At 41.1% G+C, this 27,760-nt stretch overlaps 1 protein-coding gene across 5 annotated transcripts in view; it reads right to left on the bottom strand.

Annotated features, from left to right (window-relative positions):
- The window catches only part of LOC143332512 (roundabout homolog 1-like), an 83,879-nt gene that overhangs the window by 52,204 nt on the left and 3,915 nt on the right, over positions 1 to 27,760 (bottom strand). For 4 of the 5 annotated variants that reach the window (XM_076750059.1, XM_076750058.1, XM_076750061.1 and 1 more), the window contains 3 exons: positions 26,170 to 26,304; positions 24,615 to 24,707; positions 2,992 to 3,318 (listed from right to left, as the gene is read on the bottom strand). In XM_076750059.1, coding sequence (XP_076606174.1) covers positions 2,992 to 3,318; positions 24,615 to 24,707; positions 26,170 to 26,260 — 511 coding nt within the window. In that variant the 5' untranslated portion in view covers positions 26,261 to 26,304. Of the gene's footprint in view, positions 1 to 2,991; positions 3,319 to 20,622; positions 21,192 to 24,614; positions 24,708 to 26,169; positions 26,305 to 27,760 lie in introns of those variants that run through there. The other variant, XM_076750062.1, reaches the window with a different exon arrangement.

Raw genomic sequence — 27,760 nt, 5'->3', positions numbered from 1 at the left:
CTTTAGAGTACACAGGCTGTGACTCTGCCTTCACCTCAATAAAGCACTCCATGATTGAATCAAGTGGCTAAGGTCAATAGGACATATGTTCATTTCCCAGGGTCCTCTAGGGTCCCTGCAGGCAGAAAAAATATGCTGAGTGTCTTTGGTGACATTTATTGGAAAGGAACTATGTGTTTCCTTTTTCTTCCCCCACATTTTATCTCTTTTGCTTTCAGAAAATGCGCCACTCATCTATGTGTGTGTGTGTGTGCGTGCAAGTGTCTGCGTGCATGATGTGTGTGCATGTTGTGTGTGCTTACACGGTTTTTCATCCCTGTGGTCACGCTTCAGGCACCAGCACATACTACATCTGTCAGTGTCTCTACCACGTCACCTCAATTTTCTGCAAACAAGTTTCAGTTCTGTGCCTTGAAGGACAGACACTTCTTCATCCTCTTCTTCTTCTTCTTCTCGCGTCTGTTCCTGCCTGAATCTGTCACTCCCTTCCTGCTCCCATCACTTTACATCTGTCAGCCTGTCTTTTGTCAGCCGTCTCCACACTTTTCATCATCTCTGCCTTATTTCAAACCAAAGTGTTATGAGAAGAAGTCAGAGGACTGTAAATTCATTTGGAACTGAGCTGAGGCTCAGTATAGTAAATAACATAAAGAGTAAATGACTAACACTCTGTGGGATTCTTTTCAATCTGCTGCAGTGCCTTCCCTTCCAGAGTAGCCGAGTGCATGAACTCATCATACTTTATAAACTGACATGATATTAGTATATATATATGATATTAGTAAAATATCCCACGTTTTACTTTAGCATCACAGCACACATCTGTAATATTTGTGCTGTATTGATCGAGGAAATTCTGTAAAAACCCTGTTTCTTTAATAGGTCAACTTTTCAGGAAACTACAATAAGAGCTTTGTTTCCAACATGAAGCAGGAGGTATTTGGTAAATGCCTTTTTTTTGTTGTTGTTATTTGGTGATTGGTGATTATAAATGCTATGGGGGACAAATTCCCATTGTTCATATATTGGGGGATGAGACCTCCCCTGTCCTCTGCAGCAGTTACACACTTGCAATTTTATGATGCAGTTATAAAAGAATAATGATACTGCACACCTACAGTGTTGTGGCAAATGGTGTTACCATAATTGTGTGACTGTTCAGACTCATTTCCAACTCTTTATACTGGTATGCTGGTTCCATCCATGATTCTGCTCTATTATTAGCTTGTCATCACACAGTATTATTGTCTCAGTTATTTCTGAGTGACAAACACGGTAAGGGAAACATGATGGTGACAGCGACGGACTGTTTGTCAAAGCAAATTATTCAAAAACAGTAGCTTACTGGGACAGAACACGTCAGCTCGAAACCCAGTCAGAGTTCCTTTAAGACAAAGCAACCTCTAATCAATTAAAACCCAACGCAAAATTAACAACGATCACATTAACAAGACTGGACGTACGATCTGGCCGACAGGGCTGTTAACAGAGTGAGTCCAGTCCTCCTTTTAACACTCCCAAGCTTCTCAGTCCTCTTATAAACCCCCTAACTCAGCAGCATTTGCCAAAGGGGGTTCTGTTTTACTATCCAGCCCCACTGTGACCCATGAATCTGTGTGACCTCTGAAGGATGAAGCAGGGAGACATAACTCATCCGGGCAGCTTCAACAAGTCCTCTCTGTGTTCCCCTCAACCTTAAAACCTGACAGTAAATTTAGTGAACTCCGAGTAATAAACTCTCCCCCTCGAGGGCTGAGCTTCTCAGAACTGGAGTGCTGATCTAGCATTACCATGATACTGTTTGACCAACTCTTTCATTATAATTCAAAAGGTGAAATTGATACTAGAGGGGTGCTCTTATTATTATAAAACCTTTGCAGAATATCTACCCAGGAGACTGAGCCGGGGTAGAGCTGTGGAAGCTGACACAGCTGAGTAGAGCTGAGGATCGACTGTAAAGGATGGGGAGCTATGCGCTATGAGAAGGCGTGGATGCGGTTGTTAACCCTTGTCACCAACACTTCCTTCTTTCAGTGCATGAAGAACGCACTGAAAGAAACAAGTGTTGCTCATAGGATTCCAATGTTTTTGGTACTGTGATCCATAGGAATTCACAGACCAGCTGCATTTGCCCTATTCTGATGGTCGTAAACCCTGACCTTTTGCCCTCTGCCTTCTGTCCTGTTCTCCACCAGCTTCACTCTAGCTTACAAATGTCTACACACATTTGGTTGCTGCATAGAACCACACAGATTTCTGCCTGAGCCATACCGCAGTGAAAGGCTGTTTAACCGACAACGCTGCACACTTGACACTTGCAACAGTGCGATTCAGCATGTTGACAGTGTCACCTGTTAGGAGCACACTCAGCACTTGTTTATACCTGGGGAGCTAAAGCTGACACACAGCTGTTACACGTCTGACACATGGATCGCATTGTGAACTTCCACCTGCCCCTCAACCATAAAACTGACCCATATGGGAATGAAAGCAACAAAGTAAAACTGCCTTTAAAGTGTACATATTATGTATGATTAGATTAGTGCAATTGGTCGAGTTTAAAGTGTGAAGACAGTTTAGTGAGAATGAAAGTATTTCTGCCACCAAATTTAGTTTTTTAGTTATTCTTGCTTCAGGATTTTCTGCAGATCATCTGAAGGTTATATTGAAGAAATGTTTAGCAGACTAACATTTTCAGAAAAGCTGCTCACTTTCTTTGAAGATAGATATTGAAACCGCTGCTATCATCACGTACATTGAGAGATTGGAAAATCAATTAAAATGTTTAAAAGAGCTCAGACAATTATTATCTGGATATCTGGGTATTAGAGATAGCGTCTTGGTTATTCTGGGTCTAAGTTTAGCGAGTCCGCGTTCATATGGTGTACTTTCTGGTGATTACACCATGATAGGGTAATATGTATGCATGTGCATTGCATCATTTATCAAAGCTCCGAGGGCTGTAACATGTAAACAACCAACAGAACTTACTGGCTACTTCCAGGGATGCATTGTGACTGATCGCCTGGCCAAGATAGTTTCGGGCCACACACACGTAGCTGCCATCGTCGGGCTTGCTCCGTCGTCCGTGGACGATGCGGAGGAAGAAGAGGGACCCGCTGGGCAGCAGCATGCGGTGGGAGCGGGGGTTGTCACGGTCCGTCTCAACTCGCTCCCCATCTTTGTACCATTCCACTGTGGGGGTTGGACGGCCCTCTGCCTTACAGTTGAGAGTGGCTGGTTCCCCTTTGGACACAATGAGGTCAGAGGGGTGCTCCACAATGCGAGGAGGGAAGTCTTCCTGGCGAAGACGAGACCCTAGAGAAGAAGAAGGTTGCAATGGGGACAAAATAAAGAGGATTAGTTCCAGGTATATACTTAACTGCAATGTTATGTACGTGGGGCTTGCTGTAAAATTCATCAAACAAACCAAAAAAGAGTAGTACTAATCAAAACAGCAGCAGCTCTAAAGGAATTAGACACGGCACATTATTATTGCTGTGTGAGCGCCTTGTATTAACAATAATCCAGTTTGACAATGTAATTACCACACAATCGCATGTCGCTCATAAAGTGTTTTGCTTTTGTTTCAGCAGTTGGAACCCTGTGAGGCATTGCAAATGAAAAAACAATGCTGACATGTGAACTCCTCAGGAAGTAATATCTTTCAGAACACGCCTAGCCTTAAAACATGTATTTGCAAAGAAATATTTATATACGATTTTTGAGAAAAGCTTCGAGGCTGAATTAAAATGGGATTATAGTGTTATCTGCAGCTCCACCGACACAACACTATAGACGCTGTCTGTGTTCATTTCACTGATTTAAATATTGAATGCAACTGTTTCAAATGTGTCTGAAACTTCTGCTACTTCGGCTGAGGATAAAGAAAAGATCCTAAATGTAGTATGGCTGTTTTCACAGTGCACTTCATGAGTGGCCAAGGAAATAAATACGGTGGAAAATTTAATCTAACGTCTACATGGTGCATGTTTCATTTTCCCTGGATATCTGTTCTGACAGCAAGAGAAAGGATACCCTTTCTCAGCATGAACTCTCTCTCCTCCACCCTGCTGGAATACATACATTTATTTTAGTCTGTCTTCACCAAGCCAATTTTACCACAGCCTCTGAAATCGTTAAGGCAGCCAAAGTAATACAAATCAATACCTCCAAACATACTCCCACTAACAACCACAAAATCACCTCTAATCCCTCATACACTGTTGAGATGTCAATCATGCTGGTCTCCTCAAAGAAACTGTCTAACAAAGACTTCTAGTGAGGCAGAGGACAAAGCAAAGCTCCTTAATGAGATCCAGGTACACAACTCCTGTGCCTCTGTACATCTAACATTCCCTCCATCTCTTTCCAATCCTCCATCACAGTCAATCCAGCCCACCTCCAGCCCCATCCACGCACAGACTCTCACTCATTCGCTCTTCTTTTTCCCTTTTCCTCAGTAGTGTGTGAATGCTGGAGAATCAGGTGTGGAGTCTACAAAACAGCCACGGGAATCATTGTTTTGCAGAATTCAAATCAGATTTCCAATCACCTTTAATCCTAAACCAAAATGCACAAGCAATGGTCCTAAAAGTGGCTATCAGCCCAAGACAGAAAGAGAGTGAAGACAGACAGGAGGAAGGAAATGTGGCATTAATGTCAGTCAAGCAACCGCTATTTACCTGTTTTATTGCTGTGGGAACTCTTTTCTGTTCTTTCATGCTGCTGAAAACACAAGCTTACACAGCCTTCAGCAGGTCACGCTTAATGTGCCAATGGCCCTGTAAAGCAGATAATCACCACCGTGCTAGAGAGTGATGAGCTCCTACACTCCCGCTGCAACCAATAAATCCCACACAGACAAGTGTTTGCCCAGATAGATAACACCTCACACATTGTGAAATGGGTGAGAATTTGATCCACTGGGTAGTGTGGTAGATATTTGGCGTGTTTGCATAAATCCACTCTACATTTTACTGTCTTTTCCAAAAGCTTTTAAAGGAAATTGTGACATTATTTAAGAGGTGGAATACAACCCCCCTCTAATAAAAAAAGTCAGGAAGAATAGGCATTTGATAAGTGTGCAAGCTTATCATTAAAAATTGAAAGATATGCTGACATTTGCATGTTTTGCATTCAAAAGCTCCACATTACCTGGATGGCAGCAGTCAAAATCGATGTGGACTGCTGAGATAAACCCTCCCACTGCCTGTCTATTACCTTCTGTTTTTCTTTTCTTTTCATTCCATTTGCCTCCTTTGTCTCTTTTTTTCCTATAATGCTGTCAAGTAGCCGACCTAGCTAAAAAGCTAAATGCTAATGACTGCCATTCAAACTGACAAAAGGTTGAATCATACAAAAGACAAGTAATTATCCACCTAAAAAAAACCTCCATATTAACACACCCCACCATTTTTTCCAACAACAGCACCAGCAGGACCTTTCTTGCAAATGTAGCTTGAAGGTCTGTAACAATGACACTAGACTGGTAGAGATCAAATCTGAGTCAGGCAACAATGTGGGAAATGGTTAGACCATCAACAGGCCTTTCTGGGAAGTTCACCCAAATTACAAGAAAACACATTTCTCCCTTACCCCTAGAGTACCTACCCATGCAGATGGGTTGGGATTTATGTGGCAGGGTTTTGAGATATCCTTGAGACTTCTGAGGTGAATGAAATCTAATTAAAACAGGCTTACAGCCACGCTGGCAGCTTTGTGAGGCTACAGCCATGTTTTGAGCAAAATGGTAAAGCCAGCATGCTAATATGGTAACAGTAACACAGTTAACATACTGACGATTAGTTAGTAAGGTTTACCATTGTCACCATCTTAGCACAAAGCACAGCTGAGGCTGATGGGAATGTCATTCGTTAGTGCACTTGATGATGTACTAGATGAAAAGTCAGGGGGCCCCCAAAGTTATTCAGATTTAGCCTCTGAGCATTACGGACATCTGCACCAAAGAGATGGACTGACCGACCGACCAAAAATGGGCAGGTAACAGCACAAAGTCAGGTTCTGACCTGCAGTAGGACTAATTACTGTGCCTCCTCCCAGAATTACAACAGAGGAGAATGTTGCCTGGATGAAGGAATTAACCTGTTGTGTTTGATGCTGAAAGAGTTCTGAATAATGTAGAAATAATCTTAAACAACACTAAAACAAAACATTTCGCCATATCCCAACTGAAAAAAGAAAGGAGAGGAAAAAAAACACCCATGCTGCTGTGGCAAAAATCATGAATAATTCATTTCATTACAATTTTACACTGTCCAGACATTTAAACCAATAACAGAACAATACAAACAAGGTGGCCACTCTGCACACATGCTGCCTACCTTTCTTAATTGTGTTGGGCTGATGCCTAAGGGTCCATGCGGCTCCCTAAGCCCCCTGGCATTACAGAAAGGCAATATCAGCCCACCACAAGTGGGCCCCTAGAAGACCAGGATTTATCTCCAAAGGGCCAGTAGCCAGCGTACAATCAGTATGCAAAAACATGCACACAGATGCACAATGGAGTACATACACACAAAGCAAAGGTCATTTGTAGCACCTGTGCCCCTACAAATATGTTTTTTTCTGTCAGTCATCCCTGAGGCAGTTCTGTTGTCTTGTGAAGACTAGGGCGTAAGGGGGATGAAGAGCAACAAACACAAAAGAGAGAGGAGCATGTCTGTGTAGTTCTGTCTCAGTCAGCAAGAAAGGAGGTGGGTAGAGAGTCTGTTTTCTCTACAACTACGTGTGTCTCTCTGGAGAATTAGCTAAAAAAAAAAAAACAGAGAAAGCCATAGTATGTTGGAATAACAACATATTTTGTATTTTATTCAAGTAGATTTGGTGAATATGCACCTAAGAAAAGAAAGCATGAGGGGATAAATTATAAGAGGAAAGAAGGAGAAAGTTGTTAAAGGGGGATGGTAGGGGCTTTAAACAATAAATCATGAGCATGAAGATTATAATAACACAATGTGACAAATATGAGTGTAAATTATCGCAACGTTGGTGGTCTAGATCGACCTACCCCTGTGTCATTTATAGTACAATGCTGTATGTATTTAGAGTGCATGAAAGGAGGCTACTATGACTGTTTGGACCCGAACCAAAAAAATATACAGGGAAAATATCAAATATCACATTCAATGAGCTTTCTGCACTGAGGTCTCACTCGCTGTCAGCTCAGTATGAAAAATGAACCTTTCCGATGGTATAGCACTTCAGACGGGCTGACAGACACATGGACACACCCACTGCATCACTTGGAGACTTTGGTTACAGTTTTCAACTCAAATTCACACTCAAGAACCTCCAAATTCACTTCTTAAAAAAGTCTCTCTCTGTGGTTTTCTCAAAGAAGAAAGTATTAAAAACGCAGCAGGTGACATTTGTTAATGTAAAATGTCACAGACTGCACCTTTTTGGTGCTGCTGACAGCTGTGTGACACAATCAGCTGACTAAGTGACTCTGACACCAAGCCTACCAGAGCCACAGCGGTGGAAATGGTAAATCTCCACCTGCGGTACTGTGGGATTACCTGTGCTCGAGTAGCAACGGCACTCTGGAAGAGCAGCAGTCAGGCACAGCTAACAATGGCAGGCAGATTTTGTGAGAGGCTTAAGAATGTGTAGCAAATGGAACAGCTATGTCTTGTTAAGGAAATCCCTTTGTTTCAGTCTGTAAAAGTCATTTAGTTTTCTTTTTTTGTGATCCATGGGCTAGATCGTGGATCAAAGTCCACACTTTTAATGGTGAGACAGAGATTTCCAGAGGCTTCTGGGTTCACAGCAGTGCTCTTTTAAGCCAAATGACACCACATGTTTGAACAGGGAACAATCCAAGGCCAGATCAACAAGGCACATATCAAGAGAACAAAACCAAATGAGACAATATAAAGATTTAGAGGCCTTTGAGAGCATTTAAGAGACAGGCATGACAAGTTACACACAACAAGTACAACAGCACCCAAGAGTACTGCAGTGAAAGCCTCAACTTAAACTATGTGAACTACTGAAGCTGTTTCATGTTTAGTTAGTGGTCAGAAATGAAAAATGTCTCCACCTTTGGCCTGGCATACAGTGCAAGTCTCAATTACACAAGAACAGTGGATTAAGTACGACTTTATATTGCAGAATGAACTCTGTCTGAATAGGAAATGAGTGCTGTCAGCATTTCCATCATAAAACACACTTCACAGACCCAGACCAGACAGCCTTCTGACTCTGCGACACTTCACTCGCAGCAGCAAAGTATTAGTGTGACAAGTGGGTGATTTTATGTAAGTGTTTGCTGTGCATCAATGCACTACCCTTGGTATTTAAAGCACATTTGATTATTCAGAAATGTCAGCAAAACATCCAGCAAATCCTCTCCTCTGAGGCCAAGCTCTGACTAATTTGGATTCAGCACTGCATCAAAGGGCGTATAAGAGAAACCAGGGACCCGTTTTATAAAACTGGACAGACTCTATAATAAAAGCATTGCATGCACACAAATGCACGAAAGACTAAATGATGCTCAAATGCTTATTTTAAAAACCATCCACATGCTGACCTTCAACTGGTTTTCTCCATACTGAGGCATAATTAAGTGGAAATGATGAGCACATAAACCTTGTATGAAGCACAGCGTTGGTTCAGACAGAGCACTGAAGTCGCATTGGTATTGGCTAATTGGCATCAGTTGTTTCCAGTATGTTTCGCAATGACTGGCTTATGCATAGCTGTGTGGCAAGTACCATTCAATCATATTCATGAAGGTGTACAGGACAGGCATTATAACCTTCCACAGACCAGGGTGACTCTGATGATTGCACTCAACACCAACCACCAACACCATTTGCTGCTGTGGCTCCCTACACCACCCCAACCTTCTCCTTATGGGGTATTTCCTATTGTTGTTTACCTAAGATTTAAGGTTCTTGCATGTGTTTATTAAGAGGGATTAGCTCTCTGAGCAGAATCCACCTTGCTGCTCAGAATCATTGAGAGCTCCTTCAACCAGCACAGCTTTTTCCACCAAATCTAACTGCACAACCATTTAAGTGTCTCTAAGTCAGTTATCCATAAATGATCAGTATAAATTTCTGATGAATAATGCTAGACCACAGATCAAAAAAAGGAAAACTGCACAAAGACGTCTGATGGCACTGAAACACATCATGAGTGAAAAGCCTCATAAACATTCTACATTAAAGGAAGAATTGGGCAATTTGGGAATTCGGTCATCTTAGCTTAGCTTATCTGTGAAAAAAGAAACAGTCCAGCACATAACCCCTCATGAAAACACATCATTGATTAGTATTAATTAGTGAGCTTTAGAATTGCTGGTAGGAGGGTTTTTATACCTTTGACAGAGCAAGGCTTGGGTTATGATTTCCAGTCTATGCTAAACTAAACTGCATATAACACCCTACAGGCTTTAGCTTCATATTTATCACACAGATATGAGAGTGATATCAATCCCCTCATCTAATTCTCGGCATGAAAGCGAATAAGCGTATTTCCCAAAACATCGGGCTGACTCATTGGAAAATAAACCATTTGTGTTGCTCATCCCTTGGAGACAAGTATTCCAAACATATATACACACTCATTCATTTACAAAGTAAAACAGAGGCAACCAATAAATGCCAGACATTCTTTCTCAGGCTGTATAAACTACAATTAAGTGGAACAGTTGAACACTGTCATTCAACCAAGTATGTGGGGAAAGGAATGTGAGTGTGTTTCTGTGCCTGTGTGTGGCCAGAACAAGGTGTCTGCACTCTCTCTTACATCGTGCTGACGTATTTGATCTTTTTAAACTGCATTTGAACAGGTCATTTTTTAATCACATGGAAGTTATGAAAAACTTTGATTACACTATTCTAAATCTTCCTTCTGACACCCTTCTGACAACACAATGCACAATGAAGCAATCTCCAGAGAGGAGAGTCAAGGTCATGGACATGATAACACGTCCCAACTGCAGCACCCAGATGTTCATGGCAAGATGCCAACGGAGTGGAAATGCATGAGGAAAATGCTAATGCACGACCAGCTTCAAAATACATATTACAAGATGCAGAGAAAGATTTGTAGAGCACTTAATCTGTCAGTTGTTTTTACAATTAATCGATTAATTTAGTCTATAAATTGTCGGAAAATACTATTTCCCAAAGCCCATCTTAAAAAAACTTGTTTTGGCTAACTAACAGTGTATGAAAAGGAGAAAAGCAGCAACTTCTCAAATTTAGAAAAGCCACAAACACTCAATGTTTAGTATTTTTCCTATAAGAAAGACTTTTAACCTTAATACATTATCAAAAATATTAATAATTATTCATCTAGCAATCAAATAATTAATAAATCATTTACATGAAATGACATTATGAAGCTCCTTCATTGAGAATTTTTTTTTTAACAGTGCAATAATACAGCATTTTGGAAAAGAAAAAAAACTGCTTTGGGTTGCCAGCTGTTAAATGCTCAATGGGAGAGTAACAAGCAATGAAGTCTCCAGGGCAGACTCACACCAGAACACTGCTGGTACATGATAAACATCTGAGCCAACTAGGTCAACAGGACACTTCAACCGGAGAACAAATCCATCAGGCTGTCAATGGCAAACAAACTGTGGTCTTGGTTTGTTTTTCAAACCAAAAACAAACATACAGGGCCAAAAATACTGCATCTACTGCATCTAATATACACCACATCTAATATTCCTGCAACTTGGACTAATCCAATAACATTTTGTTGCCTTAGTTCATTGAGTTGTTTTGATATGATCACACGTCACATTAAACTCATTTGCCGGTCAAGTGCACATGGCATATCCCCAGCTATGTTAATACTGCTTACTGGTGATCCCCAATTATACCAAATACTATCAGCATACATGCACATTTTGTTTTTCTATACTGACTGCACTGTGTACTGCTTTGACATATGAACAGTTAAGCTGCGTCTGATTGCAAGCAGCTTACCTCCTCTACTTGTGATGAGAAACACCTTAAGAGCACAACTGCCTGGAAAGGCCAGCAGCCCATCTAAGAGACTTATCCCCACTCCATTAAATGTTCAGTGGAAAGTAAAGTGCCTGTATAGGCCATTGATTATCACTCAGGCAGGCAGAGCTTGAAAGTCAAACTTCCCATGAATAGAGACGGACACTGAAGTGGCAACAATTATTAAAGAAAGAAATCCAACTCAGGTTTATCTTACATATACTGTCTTGATACAGCTGCCTTATCTCCAGATCAGTTATAAGCTGTGATGTAGTCTCCAGTATTTAGTATAATCCATTAAACATACATGCATAATGTATGTTTGTTGGTTTACCATGTTTTCTTCATCTCCTTTGAGGCTTCTAAACTGTAAAACATTTTTGCTACACTAACACTACACTGAATTACGACATTAATATTACATTAGCTTCATGCTGTGTCATTGCATGTCACAAGTGCATGTCTGCATGACCTACATTTATTTTCGGCCCTAATTGCGCCCCTGGTAGCGGCAGCCCAGATGTGAACGGGCTGTCATACTGTGAAGGGAGAGAGACTTTGCCCTGAGCACCAAAACTAGAGACTGCGTCTCAATATCAACAGACACACATAATAAATTCAAAAAAAGCTCATATTTGCCTCTAAACTGCTCTTCTGAGTCTCAGTAACTGTCTCCGTAATGAAGAGGCAGAACGAGTGGCCACGGCGATGAATGTTTTTGGATTGCAACGACACTAAAAGCAATCACAGCACAGCTTAATAGTCCAAGAGGACATTAATAAGAGGGTACTATATTCAGCCACAGGAGATTATAGGTTTGTGCTGTGTAGATTCACTCAAGTTTTCTTAATAACCCGCATAGTAGAAGAGGAAGATTGGTCTCACTTAGCTCTGCAATAAGCCCCACGATGTGAGAGAGGGTAAATACCCACTCTATGGAATTAACACTCTTCAAGTTGGGTTACATTTACATCGGAGTTAAAAGTAAGAGACACTTTGGAAAATATACCCAGTCTTTCCAAGAGTTAAATGAGAAGATTGATACCACTGTGTTTCAAGCTATAGAGCCAGGCAACAATTAGCTTAGCTTAGCATAAGTCCTACACCCAAAATTAATGAGCAGCTATGCAAATTTCCCAAAAACGTCTCACTATTCCTTTCAGATGCATCTCTCGTTCTATTCACAATGTAGACTGCAAAGCACATGACATCCTCTCATGATATGAGCTATCTGAGCTGCATGCCACTTGTTCTACTTGTGTGTAACATCTGTGAGACTTTATGCAAGATAAAGAATCTTTACAAATGCATACATAAATGCCTCTCTGTGCACAACAGAGGTGGTTTTACTGACTTCTTCTGCTTCTGTTGTCTGTGTTAATCAGACTCTCTGATTAAAAGTAGGTAGTAAAATGTTTTAACCTACAATAGATTCATGAAAGCACGGTATGTTGCTTGTCCTTTCTCACCAATAATGAAGACACTAAACCTGACGTTGCTGAAAAATGAGAGAACACTCATATGTGCTTCGGAGTTTCTCAAAACGGTTTAAAATCTTGAGGCAGCAGTCTGACAGCCTCAAAAACATCAACGGCTGTCTGACACATTGGCGGAAGATGAGCCAAGGAACCAAATGCAAATCTTATCAAAGCACAGCTGCTGCCATATTGTTACCTTTGTGAAAATACAGTCCCCATTTTAAACATTAGTTCTTGATTAGCACTTGATTTCAAAACTGTACATATCGTAGACCTTTATTGCTGCTTACAAAGCACAACTACCAATCTGTTTTTCAACAAATCCAAATGCAATCTGCTAGCTGAGTTGCAGCATGCATTGGCCACAAAACTAATAGGAGTGTACCTCTTGACAATACCCGTTTGGAAGATTAATGTCTTAAATTGATTATGGGAACATGAATCACAAAATTTATCATTACACAAAGACAAGAGCTTCATCGACAATGCAGTATACAATGGGAAACCCTTACACAGTGTATGTCTTCAGACACTAGTCTATCAACAGTACCTTCAGGGAGCAGCAGTACTACAAGTGGCAATAAAGAACTGCACTGGGAGCAGCCAAGAAGTCAGAGTTCAGCAAGGATGAGAATCGGCTTCTAGGACTCAATAATTTCCTTCCCTCTTTTTTCTTTTTTTTTTTTTCCACAGGAAACCTGCTTGTGTCAATCACATCCACCGGGCAAATATGATTTTAACTGTGCTCCTGACAAATTGCTTTTCACTTCATTTTTGCTATGAAGGACTGGAGTGTTTATGAACAGACTTTAATCCTTTTTCTATGAATAGTTAAAAGCTTACCCTTGCATGAGCTTTTTAGAAGGTGATTAAAACTGCTCATCTGGTAGTAATTTGAGAATTTATCTGTATGAACAGCTTTTTATTTGGCTCCATTTGTGGTGCTGCTGTTGATCACACATGTTGGCACGGGGCTCTGGGGTTGGTTGTTGATGTAAGGCCTACGGTTAAAGCCCAGCTTTCCAGCAGGGTTTGCTATGTTGTGTAGATTGAGTTTGAGGGTATGAGTCCAAAACTCTATGCTTTCATGATAATTGTGACAGAAATGTGGTGTTTCTGAGGTAGACCGTTGCCTTGTGTGTTCTAATAAATTGCTTTAAGAGTCTAAAACTTAGCTTACAATCTGAAAATCTTGGCATAGGTTGTGATGATCTGCTGGCTGAAGAGAGGTTCACTAGACTGTTAAATGTAATTGCAATGATTCGTAAAAAAAAAAAAAAAAAAAAAAAAAGCTGAAGGCAACAATTTGTTGTAACTCAGTGCTAAACCAACACTGTTTGGAATAAAGCCCCTTTAAAAGTCTGGCTGCATTCCACGCTTGATACCAATCTCGCATGTCACAATAAAGTAGTTGTTTGAAGCGAGCGAAATAGTGCAGGTACTTTGGTTGATTGGAAGTAAAGTGTAAGTCTGCTCACTTAGTTCTTATTGCAGTGGAAAATCACCGGCTGTAGGAACAAAATGTCTGCAAGATTAATGACTGTCTGAAGATTCCTTTTAATCTCTGTGTTCATTCATACAGATTTTCAACACAAGTTAATTACTGTATTTCATAACATAGCCACCAAACACCGCAGATGTCACAGTGCTTCCCTCTTCCAAACACCTCAACGCTATCCACACTTTCTTTCCTCCTTACTCTCTCATTAACTTTTTTTTTTTCAAACATGATAAGCTTTCCTTGGCTAACATGCCATTCTGCAACCCCTTGTTATATGGACCTCCAAAAGAAGGCCTTAGGCTACATTGTAACCCAGCAGATGGAAATTTTGAATATTCTTGATGAGAAAAATAAAAAGATTAATTTTTTCTTGTGAACTGGTCAGCGAGACATCAAAAGCAGCAAGGAAGAATAATCAAAGCAGTGTCATACAGGAGGTGAAAAACAATCAAAAAAGCTTAGGATATTGCAAAGATGGCCGTTCTTACATTGCAACAGATAATGGCATATCATAGTCCTGTTACATGGTGTATGTTTAGCTTTTACAACAGATTACATTACTTGCTAGACGCTATTAATCACTGTATCAAGCAAACTGAACTAAATCTCATTTACATGACTGAAATTTCTCTCCAGTAAATCACGATGAATGTGATAAATTAGCTTTAGATACTCAGGATAGACCAAAGCCAAACACACAGACGACATGTATTTGTTTTGGCCAACACCTCCCTTCCAATCCTCATTCCTAGCACGTGCATCATCATGCGATTCCTACATAATACAAATATCTCCCACCGGCTCTCCCACCAGCTAATGAGACTGCATGTCAAAATGCTTGAGATGCTTTGAGAGACCGCATTCCAACATCAACCTCTGACTTAATGAAGGTAACATTAAGCAGGTCCTCTCTCCGTAATAACAAGGTTTGTCCTGGGGGCATCACGCTCGCACTGGCCCGCTGATCCGCCCGTTCTCCCCATCATCACCAAAGGACTGAATTTGGTGTAGATGTGATCTGATCAAGGCTGTCCAGAATGCTAATATTAGAATTGCAAACAAATGTCATAAAATCATAAAAAATCAAACCAGTCGAATGCCTCAAAAATTGATTCATTATTTTAAGAGCCGAGAACATGAACTGAGCATATGAGCAGCGTCCAGCTTATTGATTCTATAAGCCAAGTGACTGGGAGCATATGGATTCTATTGATTATTAGCCGCCTGACTGGGGAGGAGATGACTCACGCAGAGGTAATCTTCGATACATCTCTAAGGTCATACTACTACTATGACCTTTAAAGCTGTCCTTTCAAGATATGAAATCTCCCAGTTAGTATAAAACCCAAATCTTTGTGGAATATCGTACAGTGTCACCTGAAAGCAACCTCTGCAGCAATTCAATCATTGCTAGCACAGCACATGGACAACTCACAGGTCACATGGGTACAACAGTCTGTTTCAGAGACACAGAGTTTGCTAAGAAAGAGAAAGACCTGCCAGTGTCAGCCCATCCTGATTATCAGAATACGCAAGATGAATTCTAAAACACAGACTAGGTGTAGGATGTCTTCACAATTACTTATAAAATCTGAAAACTATAAAGAGCAGATTTATTCCTAGATGTAATTATCCAGAGTGCCTCACAGCCGTAGCTGGACACTGACCTCAGAACAGGAAACTAAGGGCAAAGGAGAACAAACAGCCCGGAGAAAACCACAAACCCACAGGAATTTCTGAGCTAGTCTCTCCAGATGAGCATGGCTATTGGTTCACTATTTAGGGTTCTCTTGACAATTATTTCGAGAGGGATTGAGAGCAGCATCGTGGGGTGACAAGCACAAGATGTTAAAAACATTAATAAATCAACTTAAGATCACAAATAGCTTCGCGCAGCTATATTAGCTTCATATTAGGCTTATTTATTGTCATGGTGTTAGTTAATTTTGTTTTCACAGTAGTATGATGTGATGTGTGACACAGCCACATTTTATCAGATTAAATAACACACACTTAATTGACAGAATAATTTGGTTAGTGCAAATTGTGTCTGGTTGATTTAATGCATGACTGAGGTGGCGGTGACCATGAAACTTCATGTTTAATATTTCAACTTTATGCTCTGCTTCATGCTTTTGCACTTGCATCATAAAATCAAGTTGTTTCTCTCATTTCATTTCTACGTTGTATGCTGTTTCAGCTCATGCTTGAGTTGTTGTTGCACCTAATAGAGACATGAATGTGCTTTAAAATGAGCTTGTGGAAATAGCTGACCGCACAAATGAACTATCGTGTGGTTGACAAGGATGAAGGAGGCTGTGGGAGGATCCTTCAGGCAAGGAACCTGCTACCTTAGCAGACAGACAATAATCGATACTCCGCAAACTAAGGAATTGTGTGTATATGTGTGTACAGATGTGTGCGCCTGTGTGAAGGTGTGATGACCTGTGAACTCCAGGCCCACAGGCACTTGTTAAAGCTCTCAATAGCTTCCCTTCCCCAGGGTTGGCAACCATGCTCGGCCTCTCGGCACCACAGGAAACCAGTGAGTAAACAAGGGAAGCAATCATGAATCACAGCTTTCAGTACACAATCCAAAAACACACATTAAAAATGAGCTTATGCTAACACCATTACATATGCATTTATGCACATTCAGTCAGAACCAAACAATTGCAGCAGCATCTGCAGGGATTTGAGAGACAAGAGAGATACAGTCTTGGTTTTCCTGCCAGAATGGTTCCTGGTGGACAAAGTTCTCATGAGCATTCGTTAGGTAAGAATGACCCACAAAAACGCCTCTGTCAAACAGTATTCATTTGGTATGACCTCATTTTTACATGGGCTGACTCTGTGGATTTTCTGTATGACAATGAACACATAATTTAAGGTTTAAAGTGTTCATCCCACTCAATCCTTTGCAAATATAAACGCAAAATCAGCTGACGAAGTCCAGACATAAACTTAAAATGAGGTTTGATGGATCCCAAGGATGGGTGAGAAAAACTGCTTAAAAACCTTAAAGCCATTCAATGCTGATAGAGCAGGGCGTGCCAGAGTCACTGCCAGGAGTGAAGAATGAAGGAACGCATACTGAATTAGCAAGCAAGCAGAGCACCTTTCTTTAAAAACGGAGCAGATTCTGAATCAGCATGAGTGAAGCAGAGAGGAGCCACACCTTGAACGTATTTCTTATTTCTGTCCCAGATGCTGGTGTGATCCAACAAATAAACAACATTAATGAAGATGCTTTTCCAACCAAGCTGGTCTCAAGTGAAGCTTGTTCGCTGCATTATTTCTAAGGAGGAACAGAGAGAATTTGACAATTTCACCCAACAAACAAAAGAATTCTTGTACTAGATGTCCTATCAGCCCTATCATCCATAGCGAAGAAGTCCTCATTAGTACAGGGACTCGGCTCATCACTGTCACCATCACAAAGACTACAGGGAGTCTTGTTAGCTTAGGGGACGACACAGCAGGCCACCTTCCCCCAATCAAGCCATCATTACTTAAAGTCCAGTGTTCTGTAACAAGTGCCATGAAGTATTTTGGGTCACAACAGTCAATCTCTTGCAGCAATGAGTGTCAGTCGCCAAAGCAGCATGAGCAAGTACATGTGAACTCTGACTGGTGCACAACGAACTCCAGGTCAGCCACATGTCTCAGTCAAACTGTTCCCTATGGGGCAGTGGCACACACCAGTGATGGAATCAGGCTGTGTTCTGCTGGTCCCCAAGAACCTCTTGTACTTACTTCTCCACTGATAACACATGGATGAGAGGGTCTATAAAGGTGAAATAAGCCTCAGAGGACCTTTGTCACTTATTGCTAAAGTAATAAGCCTAGTTATTAGCTCAGGTAGCACAGATAGTTTAAAGATATGAATCCTATGCGCTTTCAACCATCACACCAAAGAATAACAGGATGAGTCATTCTTTTATTTTCTTGTGACTACCTTCTTGGACAATGTTTACAGGGCAGCAAACAAAGCAGGTAGAATGGCATGAGAAGACACACCATTACTCTGGGGACGCATAATTTAGATCTGTGGGATGAAAGGGACAAAGAAATCTCAACACGAACATATGCTTTAAATGGCCATCATTTGGATTATTATGCATCATCCAATTACTGTTGGCAGATTTATTGTGCAGGGATTAAAATCTCAACAAAGGGGAGATCCAGGTATCCCTTAATTCTGAGTACAGCAAAGTCACTTAACAGCACGGCTTTATGAGCTCAGTTTGAGTTTTAATTATGGACCATTGTATGTTTGTGTGTTAAGACAGTCAAGATACCCTACATGGGGTTGAGTTGGTGTACATTAAACAAAGGTGGGGTGGAGAAACACATGTAATCTGATGTAAATTGTCAAGCATGGATCATTGTCAAAGACAGGCATGTAAACCTGGCAGCTATCCCAAATAAAATGTCTGCAATCTATGGTGAGATAGGGATGTACATACATACACACAGGTTTAAACAGGGCCACTGCCATGTACATTTTCTGTACACCATGTCACCTTTCCCAAATTGTGCATTTTGGCCAAAAACTGCAGTGCTGGGCTCATAATTTGCCAGAAGTCTGGTGCATAGTTCCTTTTGTCAAAAAAAAAAAGAAACGTGAAGAAAAAAGCCCCCATTGTTCAGTGGTCAAGAGCACTGAATAAATAGTCCAGCAGGGGCTTGATTTCATGGAGGAACTCAAATGAATGAGGCAACAGTTAGGAGCAAGTCTATGTTGGCAGCTTGTTACTTAGAGTCCGAAAAAACTATGATGAAGGAGTGGCACCAGTGCAAGTCTCAGTGCGAATGAGTATAGTCACATGATGCTCCAGGACGAGAGACTGAAAGGTTATACAACATGTCAAATTTAAGCACAAATCTTCGTAAATACTCTTGAAACTCTCCGGATTGCGTGGTTACCAAGTTTGTCAGTTTGGAAATTTAGAGACAACGAACTGGAAAATTGGTGTCATACACATTTTTGTGTTCTTGATGTGGATAGGCAAGCCTTAGTATGTTTCCTTTTTTGAGTCACCACTGAAATTTAAGACAAGAGTTGGTAAACGGCTGCACAACATCCACATGTTAGCACTGTACCGCTTCTGCTATGGTCAGAGCCACGAGGGAGAACAATTGCTGCATTATCTTTGGTTTGGAAAGTGTTATATAAACTTAAATGTTAATTTAAAGAATGTCGTCACACCCAAGAATAATGTTGAGCCCACTTGTGCTCTGAAGTGGGCAGAGTGATTTGAGCTCTGAGAAAAGTCTGCCTCTATACTGTCAAAGACAGGAAGTCCAGCACTAAATAAAGCCATCACTCACTGTCAGACAGAAAGCTCTGGTGCTGAAAACACATTGTTCTTTTTTCCGTCTGTGGCCACTGTTAATGTTACTGACAGCTGACTGTCTTCTGTTTGTCTTACAGAGTGAACAAGACTAGCGCCAGTGGGGAATTTGAGAGACTCCTGAAATTCTGAAAGGATACTGGCGAATATTATCACAAAAATGATAGTGTTGTATGATTTTTGTTCATTTCCTACTTCAGGCTGCAGCTTCACTCAAGCCAGAAATCCATTCAGTAGCTTAAAATGTGTAAAAATCAATAAATATATAAGATAGTGTATGTATATCAATGTTATATTAATATTTTGTACAGTATCATTACGCCTTTTCAGTCTTAGTGGGTAGAGGAGACGTCTCTTAATGCTTATTCAGTGGATACACCTGCCACGTCTGCTGCTTGACTGGGACACAATGGCTGATATCAGCTGTGAAAGAAAAATATGTGTGAGCCAATAAAGTCTAGTGGAACGCAAGTATGCTGTCAGCAGGCCAACAAAAAACATTCTTTACCTCCACCTGCACTATCAGCATTTTATCAGTGGTATGCTTGGCTTAATTTTCCCAGAATGAACCCGTGTGCAGCATGGTGTTTGACAGTGCCTGATCTCCCAACACATGTCATGCTGGGTTGCATTTTGGAGTTGGCAAGTTAGTGGATTAAAATATAAAGCAACCTACAATATCAGAGAGCATCGCTTTCTCACACACATGCACACACACGCAAATAAGTACATATATCTAAATATCTCTTCCATAATTATTGAGCAGTGAATCTACCGTATCTGACATTGTCAATGAATGGTGTTTTTTCCCATCCATTGCCAATCTTCACTGGTCTGACTGGTGCAAAGTCAACTCAAGCCTCTCATTAACCTGCATCTCATGTAATGCATGTACCCATTGAGGACTGAGGATGACAACCCACTATGTCCTACTTCTCAAGTGCAAAAAGCAACACGCTCTCACTGACTCTCTCTCCTTTTTCTTCCTTTTGGACACTTATTGTGGCAACTAATTTCCACCAGTGTGATAAGAGCTGCACGTAAAAGGCTGTTTCATTAGACTGCATATAGATGGGTCACTTTGAGCAACCAGGCAGCATGGGTCAGGAGCCCCATGCAGACACCACTACGCAGAGAAAAGGACATCAAACTTCGCAAATTACTCCATCATCGCTATTCAAATGACTTTTCTCTTTTTATACATATTCATGCAGCACATTAGGTATTTTCAAACTTCCCATCCCGAAAACTAAAGCACAAGAAAAGCCGCACTGGCAACGAGCAACTCATACCTGAACAAATGCGCAGAAATGCCAGTAGACAGTAAATTCCCGTCAAACAGGCAGGCATCATTCAAGAGCAGCTGGAAACGGTGTAAATCCAGTGAGAATGCGCTTTGTTTGTTGCCTATTTCATCTAAATCACAACTTCCACTGCAGAGCCGAGGACGGGGGTGGAGGAGAGTTCCTCAACTCCGCAAATAAAGAGAGACAGTCTAATACTGTTCAGAGCTGCTCCTCACAGAGAGAATTTCTCTTGGAATCAGAGTTCAGATCAGTCGGAGACATCATTGCGGGTTACTCAAGAAGTAATCCACTCCGCAACACTTGGATTTTCTCGAACCCCCTCACTTCCAAATGCTGATAACTTCGCAGAATTCATCGGTGATCAGACACGCTATTAGTTCCACAGAGCGAGGGTCCGAAGAGTAGAAGCGTGTATCTGCGCTCACTTTAATGGTTTAAACGTGTAGTTTTGCCCCGGTTTCGTGGGACTGGCGCTGGTTGGATGAGGCGCCGTGCGTCTCTGCGCGCAGTGATGGTTTGGTTTTCCTATCCAGTCAGAGGCTTTTCTGTTGTGCAGAGGAGATTCCTGCGAGTCAGGCACCATTTAACCGCATAAGGATCCATTCGCAAGACGAGGCTCCACAAGGCTTTTTGCATCAAGCCCCTTGTGAAAAAGATCCAGGCTACAGCAGCCAGATAAATACCAGAAAAACATCAAAACCGTGGAATGTGGATATTGTAGTTTTAATTTCCAATAGATGAATATCAAGTCGCTTTATAGAAGCTGTTTCAAGCTTATTAATTGACAGCAGCCTGCAGCAGAGTGTCAACCGAATTGGCTGGACCAATTAGACGCTTTGTTTAAAGTGTCCATCAATATAAAATGTTAAAAAGAGCCTTTACGATCTGCAGAACTCCCAAACCAAGAAAGTACTTAATATTTTAAAGCGTGTCAGCAGTTGAAAGTGGACATAATTTGACCTTGATGAATTATTTCTTCTAATTTTATCCTTCTATGAGGACAGAGGGACGTGCACTTTCACTGTGCCCTTATTAAAACCTAAAAGGAGCAGAACACTGTTTTCTTCATCGTCCCTTCATCGACGCCCGGCAACAGCAGCATTGTGCTTCTTCTCTCAGTGGCAAAAATCAATGTTTCGAGTTTTCACCCTCTGACCTGTCAGTATTCCACTGGGAAACTAAATTACATTTTAAGTGAATTACAAACATAATTATGTCTTGATATGAAACATGCTGCAGTAATAATCACACAGCTCGCGTGATGTTCTGCTTCAATAAGAAAACGAATTTAAAATTGAGAAAGATGAATCCTTTAAAGTTCATAGTGACAGTATTCCTCTGACCCAGTGAACCTCTCAATGACTTGAGTTTTCTGAGGAGGTCAGCGCGCCCTCTGCTGGCCGCAGGCCCGCAGCACAGGCCGGTGCACAGGCTGTGAAAGCAAAGGCTCATTGTTTGATTCAGGAATTTGTTTTTCATTTGGTGTGCTCATGAGATCTCCCATGTGTTCAGCAGGGTAACCTCTGTGGCTGCAAATCACCAATTCTGTGGTAGTTTTAGTTTTTGTTATGAAGTGCATTATTGATATTCAAGGTTAGATTTCTGTTCGCGTCCTAATTGTCCAACTCTACACTGAGGTCTCCAAAGCCACAGCGGAATGAGCAGGCGGGCTACAAAAATATGCATAAATACAGAATTTCTACAATAAAAAGAATCCACTTGGAAATTCCTTGACATGTCCAACCAAAATCCGTAACAGAAGAAAGGAGATGATGATTATGTATTTAAACAAAATTCAATCTCTCTGCATCTCTCACTCACACGCCACAGAAAACAAGCAGTGATGCCGCTGGTGTTTAAAGTCATATTTAGACTGAGCAAAGTTTACTTACTCAGCTCTCCTTGACTTCTTGCCTCAAATCCTTTAATTGCCCATTGTGGACCACTGGTGGCTCTGCTGAATAGAGCCTGCTCTCTAAGCTGAGCCATGTTGGTAAACAACCAATAAAATATGGGAAATTACAGTCTCACCACCAGCACATTTGCTCAGTCTCATTTCATAACTCTGACAGGAATGAACTAGCTATCATCACAGTGGGGATAAAGCACAAATGACAATAGGATAGAGGGTCAGCAGTGGAAATCTCGCTTTGTGCATGCATGGCCTCAACAGTGCACACGGCTAAATGTGGACTATCGTGCATTTCACAATTGGTCACAATCCAAAGCATCTCCAACACCAATATTTGCAGAAACAGATGGTGAAAAATGGACACAAAGACATGCACGTCTTCATGGCAACACAGCACATAAAATGGCAAGGATTTCAAGGAGACTGTGCCAAGTACAGAGACCTGTTTTTATTTATTTATTTTACTCCAAAGTAGCTCTCCAGTTGGTTCGGAGCCAAAGGAGAAAATATCTCCAAAAAGCACGAAGCCAAATCCAAAAAATATTTATGAAGGAATAAATAATTTGGAGCCTCCACAGAGCAACAAACTTGGCCTCAGCTAGTCCTCGATTAGTGACTGTTGATTGTTTTGGTCATGAAAAATGCAGACGGGTTTTTTTTATTTTTTTTTTGTCCATACCTGATATCAGGAGTGAAACGCAGTGGACTGTGTGAGCCCTATGAACGTACATAACACATCACTGCCATTAGCTGCGTCTGTCACTACATTATTTCCCCATTGCAGCTTTTATTTTCCATGCTGATTCTCCACTCTCCCTATTTTCTATTATCTGTGACAGCTCTTTGGCTTTTTCATTTCCCCCCACTCGTTTATATGTCGCCTGTTTGTCGGTGCCTCTTACTGCACATCACCACTGTTGCTCAGGGTTATACAAAGCGCTGAAGCAAAATGAGAGGCAGCCTTCGCATTCACCATCCTCAACACAGCGGGAAAGGCTGATGCAATGGCCGTGCCTCTGCTCTGCTCAATCTCCTTCCAAACTGGCAGCCACGCGGATGGTCTTGTGAGTCGTTAAGACTTGGGCATCCTTTCAACTTCTGACAATCTCGCTGTCATCTTTTTTCCCCCCGCTGGGCCACAAAGATTTTAGGTATGAAATAAATAGGCTCCTTATCTTGAGAGAGGAAGCAAACAGATAAAGAATCCCTCTCTCTCGACCATTAGCTGCACATAAAGTACATCAGATGGAAGCCAGTGAAAGCTCCAATTTAGATTCCATAAAAGGAAAAGAAAATATCTGTACGGTGCCCATTTAAGATAAAAGGCCAAAAAACATGATTATTTTTGCATTTCATTTTCTTCTTTGTGTTAAATTTGCTTCAGGTGTCACAGAGACTGTGCAGCGCATTAGTTGGATCTTGTCATCTTCCAGCATAGAGACTATAGGGACAGAACTAAACGTTTAGCTTTGTTCTATCCCGCTACATCCCATGTCAGAGCCCTCACCATAAATTGTCAAAGCAAAGGAAGAAGGGATTGAACTGTGTTGGCTTTGGACACAGCACTTGAGGTCTTCAGCTGCTGAACTGGCATTAAGTGGTATTAGAGTCTTTGTCAGCGAAAGGAAACATAGTCCTCTCCCTGGGAATTGGGTTCAGTATTGTATCTTTGAAAGGACAAATACAGAATCAGCACAACCTGGAGCACCACTTAACTGACTGCCGGCTTTGTCCAGGCTTATTTCAGACATTTCTTTAAGACTGTTTTTACAGGATAAAACTAAGGCAAAAGTAGACGTCTTAGAAATAACTGGATAAAACAGGACAGTCATTCTGATTACTGTCATGAAGTGGATGGATACTGATTGATTAACTGCTGTGTAGGCTGCAGTAATGACAGCTCAGTGCAAGACAGAGGCTGAACAATGACAGGGAGGTGGTTTACAGAGAGCCAGGCAGTAAGATCTAACCTCCATCAATGCATGGTTCTTCACTGATTTGTTAAAATGGAGATTTGATTATTGTTTCTCATCAACACAAATCGCATTTAGCACTTGGGCCATACCTTTGTATCCAAGGCCGTTGTCTTGTTCAGACGCTGGTTCAGGTGCAGATGTTTGGGTGATGACCTCGCGGTTCCCTCTGTGATTATCTGTGTCTGCGCAATTGAAAGGAAAGTGCACAAAATTGCTTCATTTATCCACATGCAACATGCTGCAGGGATAATAAGTCAATAAATCTCACTGATGGATGAATGTTGTCGAGCTTTTAAAGAAGCAGCCACTTTACAGCAGGCCTGCTTGTATGGTAACCTCTCTATGCTACTATTAGAATCAAGGTTTAGTTTTAGCCATTGTGGTTCATTTGATGACTGATCAAGCTGAAGTTAGTTTGTGACTGTTGTATAAATACATGAAGGGAAAGAGATATTTCCCTCACCAGGAGACGATTAAATATTGCTCTGGAAGCACATTTTAGGAGTGCCAGCACTGCGCGGTGTAATCAAATTTAATCATGCAGTCACAGAATGCTGAAGTGTATGAACACATTAACATCATCGTCGCAAGAGGAATAAAATCTGAAAATAAATTCGATGCAAGACACTTCTGAAACTACAGCCTGCTGATGGAAAATTAGCTGAGAAACCAATAAACCTTTTGCACAGCTTGGAGTACTCAAATTGTCACATCACTGATGAACACAAACCGAAAGATGTGAATTATACATATTATTCATAAATCAAATGCCTCGATGCACAAGCATAAAGTTTCAATTGATTTACTCATGTTTTACACACTCGGCTGCGGCTGTGGCTTTCTAGTCATGGATCTTATGTGCAGATGTACCACTAGAGGGTGCCACCACTTCATCATCATTGAATTTCAAGCCAATAAGCAGTAACAAAGGCCTGCGTTTAAGACTTTTGGTTGTCATGTTGGAGTGCAAATGTAAAGATATGCAACATATACAGTGATGACAGAATTATTCTACTGATTATCAATATGTCTAGTGGAAACAATAAGTATGCATAGTTGCAAATGTATGTAGAAGTACTGTGATTGTCTACATGGAAGTTAATCCGGCCTTTATCATTAAACATTACTGTAACACTGAATAAATGAGGGACAAGACATGGCACTCAGCTAAAAGCAAAAATAATGGCCTGTTTAATGGATATTTAACAAAGAATAAATGCATATCCTGAGTTCTGTGTCTTAAAGTTTTTAGCCACAAGAGGGCGGCATAAGTGCACATACAAAGTGCTGAAGTCCTAATTTCTTCCTTCCTCTCTCATTCACTCAGGCCAAAGCTGGCATCTGAGTGGCACTTTTATTTCTTTTCATCAGGTATTCAGATTGGCTGCTGTATCAGCAGTAAGGCAGTGGATATGCTGTGCTGTTTGGTCCATCTTTGTATCACTGAAAATGCCTGAACACTGGCAGCCTTTTAACTGTTTTGCAGTGTACAGACGGCTCTTGTAAGCAGACACCAAACTAAGCTTTTTGAGTTCATGCAATTCCATTATAAAATGTGTTTGCACCACCAAATTTCAAAACAACACGTGAAAAAAGACAGATAATTGAAAGAACAAGCACTCGGCTTAATGAAGAGATTCTCACCTGAAGTGTCCATGGCGTGGCCCTGCTGCAGCTGGTTGACACAGAGCAGGCTGGTGAGAAGGAATGTGATGGGTGATTGTAGAGCCAACATGTTCCCTAATGGACCAGCCTGCCTTCAAGAAGGCCTGAAGAAACCTGGAACCAAGAAACAGAAGCAATGAGCTGAGCATGCAAGAAGGAATAAAGAGATCAGGACTGTGCTTCAAAGTGAGTCACATTCATAATTTGGCTTGATGCTTCTATTGTGTTAATAATAAGAAGAAAAATAACACAAGAATAAAAATAGACTTTTATTACGTTAATAAAATTCTCTAATGGTAAACTTTTTTTTTTTTTTTTACTTGTTTAAGGGAGTTTTATACAATTCCTCTCACAAATTGAAATAACTCCTTGTCCACCATCGATCCTGCTGGCGAGCGGTACGCATGACCGTTTTCCTGTGTGAAATTCCACTATAAAGGAGAGAGGAAGACAGATGGACTTTCCTCTGAAACCCACCCAGCACGCAGCCTAACGCTGAATAAGTCTGTTTCAGTCTGATCCAATCCACACAAAGCAAGGGAATGCAGATTACTACGGATTCAGTGTTGCTTTGCCTGTCATATTCTAACGCAGGCGTGAGCGTCACTACATCCCAAACATGCTCTCTGCTTTGTGCAAAACTGCGCACACTTTGTGTTCAAGTGCTCAGACTTTCATAATCCAAGTCAAACACCATAAAAACACGCTTGCATTTACCTGCCGCATATCCCAACCTAAGCCCCCTAAACAAACAACGCCACACAAACACACACACAATATAGAACACACCCTTGCTCTCAAGTGGGAATGGTGATGAGAGACGGTGACAGTGCCAGGCGAGAGAAATAGGAAGTCAGTTGTACTGATCGGCCATCTGTGGTACAAACAGCTTTGCGACTCATCCTAGCTGTCTGATGGACAGCCAGATTCCCGGGATGTCTTGGCACCCCGTGGCCACCGACTCCACGCTCCACTTTAATTGTTCTGAGAAAATCACCCCGACAGCCAACACTGTGAATGCGCCAAAAACTTGAGCAAAAAGTGAATATACTGTGCACACAGTGATGAGAAGGTTATTGTTTTTGTCACTGAGACTGAATCTACTGATGAGTTGATTTAGAGAGTCAGTGTACATGATAAATGTTTTGGTGAAATATTTTGGTCATCGGATGATTAAAGACCGAAAGGCTGTTTGATTTTAATTGAGCTGACTAGTGCAATTGTATTTGCACAGTTTATGCTTCATTATAATCCACTGTTATTAATTTTGATGTAAGTATGAAGGTCTGAAATGTAACGATACAAAGAGGGTGAAGCAGTGTTAAATTTGGTACAGATATCCATATCGCCTTTGGGGTGAATTCAAGTAACTTTTGTGACCCCTTCTCTTGTCATCTAATGCCACCATGAGGTCAAAATGTCTCTTTGCCCATAACTCAGTTGTACTCTGTGTTGAGTGCTAATTATCAAATGTTACAATACCAGCGCATCAAATTAAGATGGCATCCGAGCAATGAAATTATTAACAAGTTAGCATGCTGACATTAGCATATGCTCACAGCGACACTGT

The sequence above is a fragment of the Chaetodon auriga genome, chromosome 15, assembly GCF_051107435.1.
Source record: "Chaetodon auriga isolate fChaAug3 chromosome 15, fChaAug3.hap1, whole genome shotgun sequence".
NCBI lineage: Eukaryota > Metazoa > Chordata > Actinopteri > Chaetodontiformes > Chaetodontidae > Chaetodon > Chaetodon auriga.
This window is presented reverse-complemented; position numbering and strand designations above follow the sequence as displayed.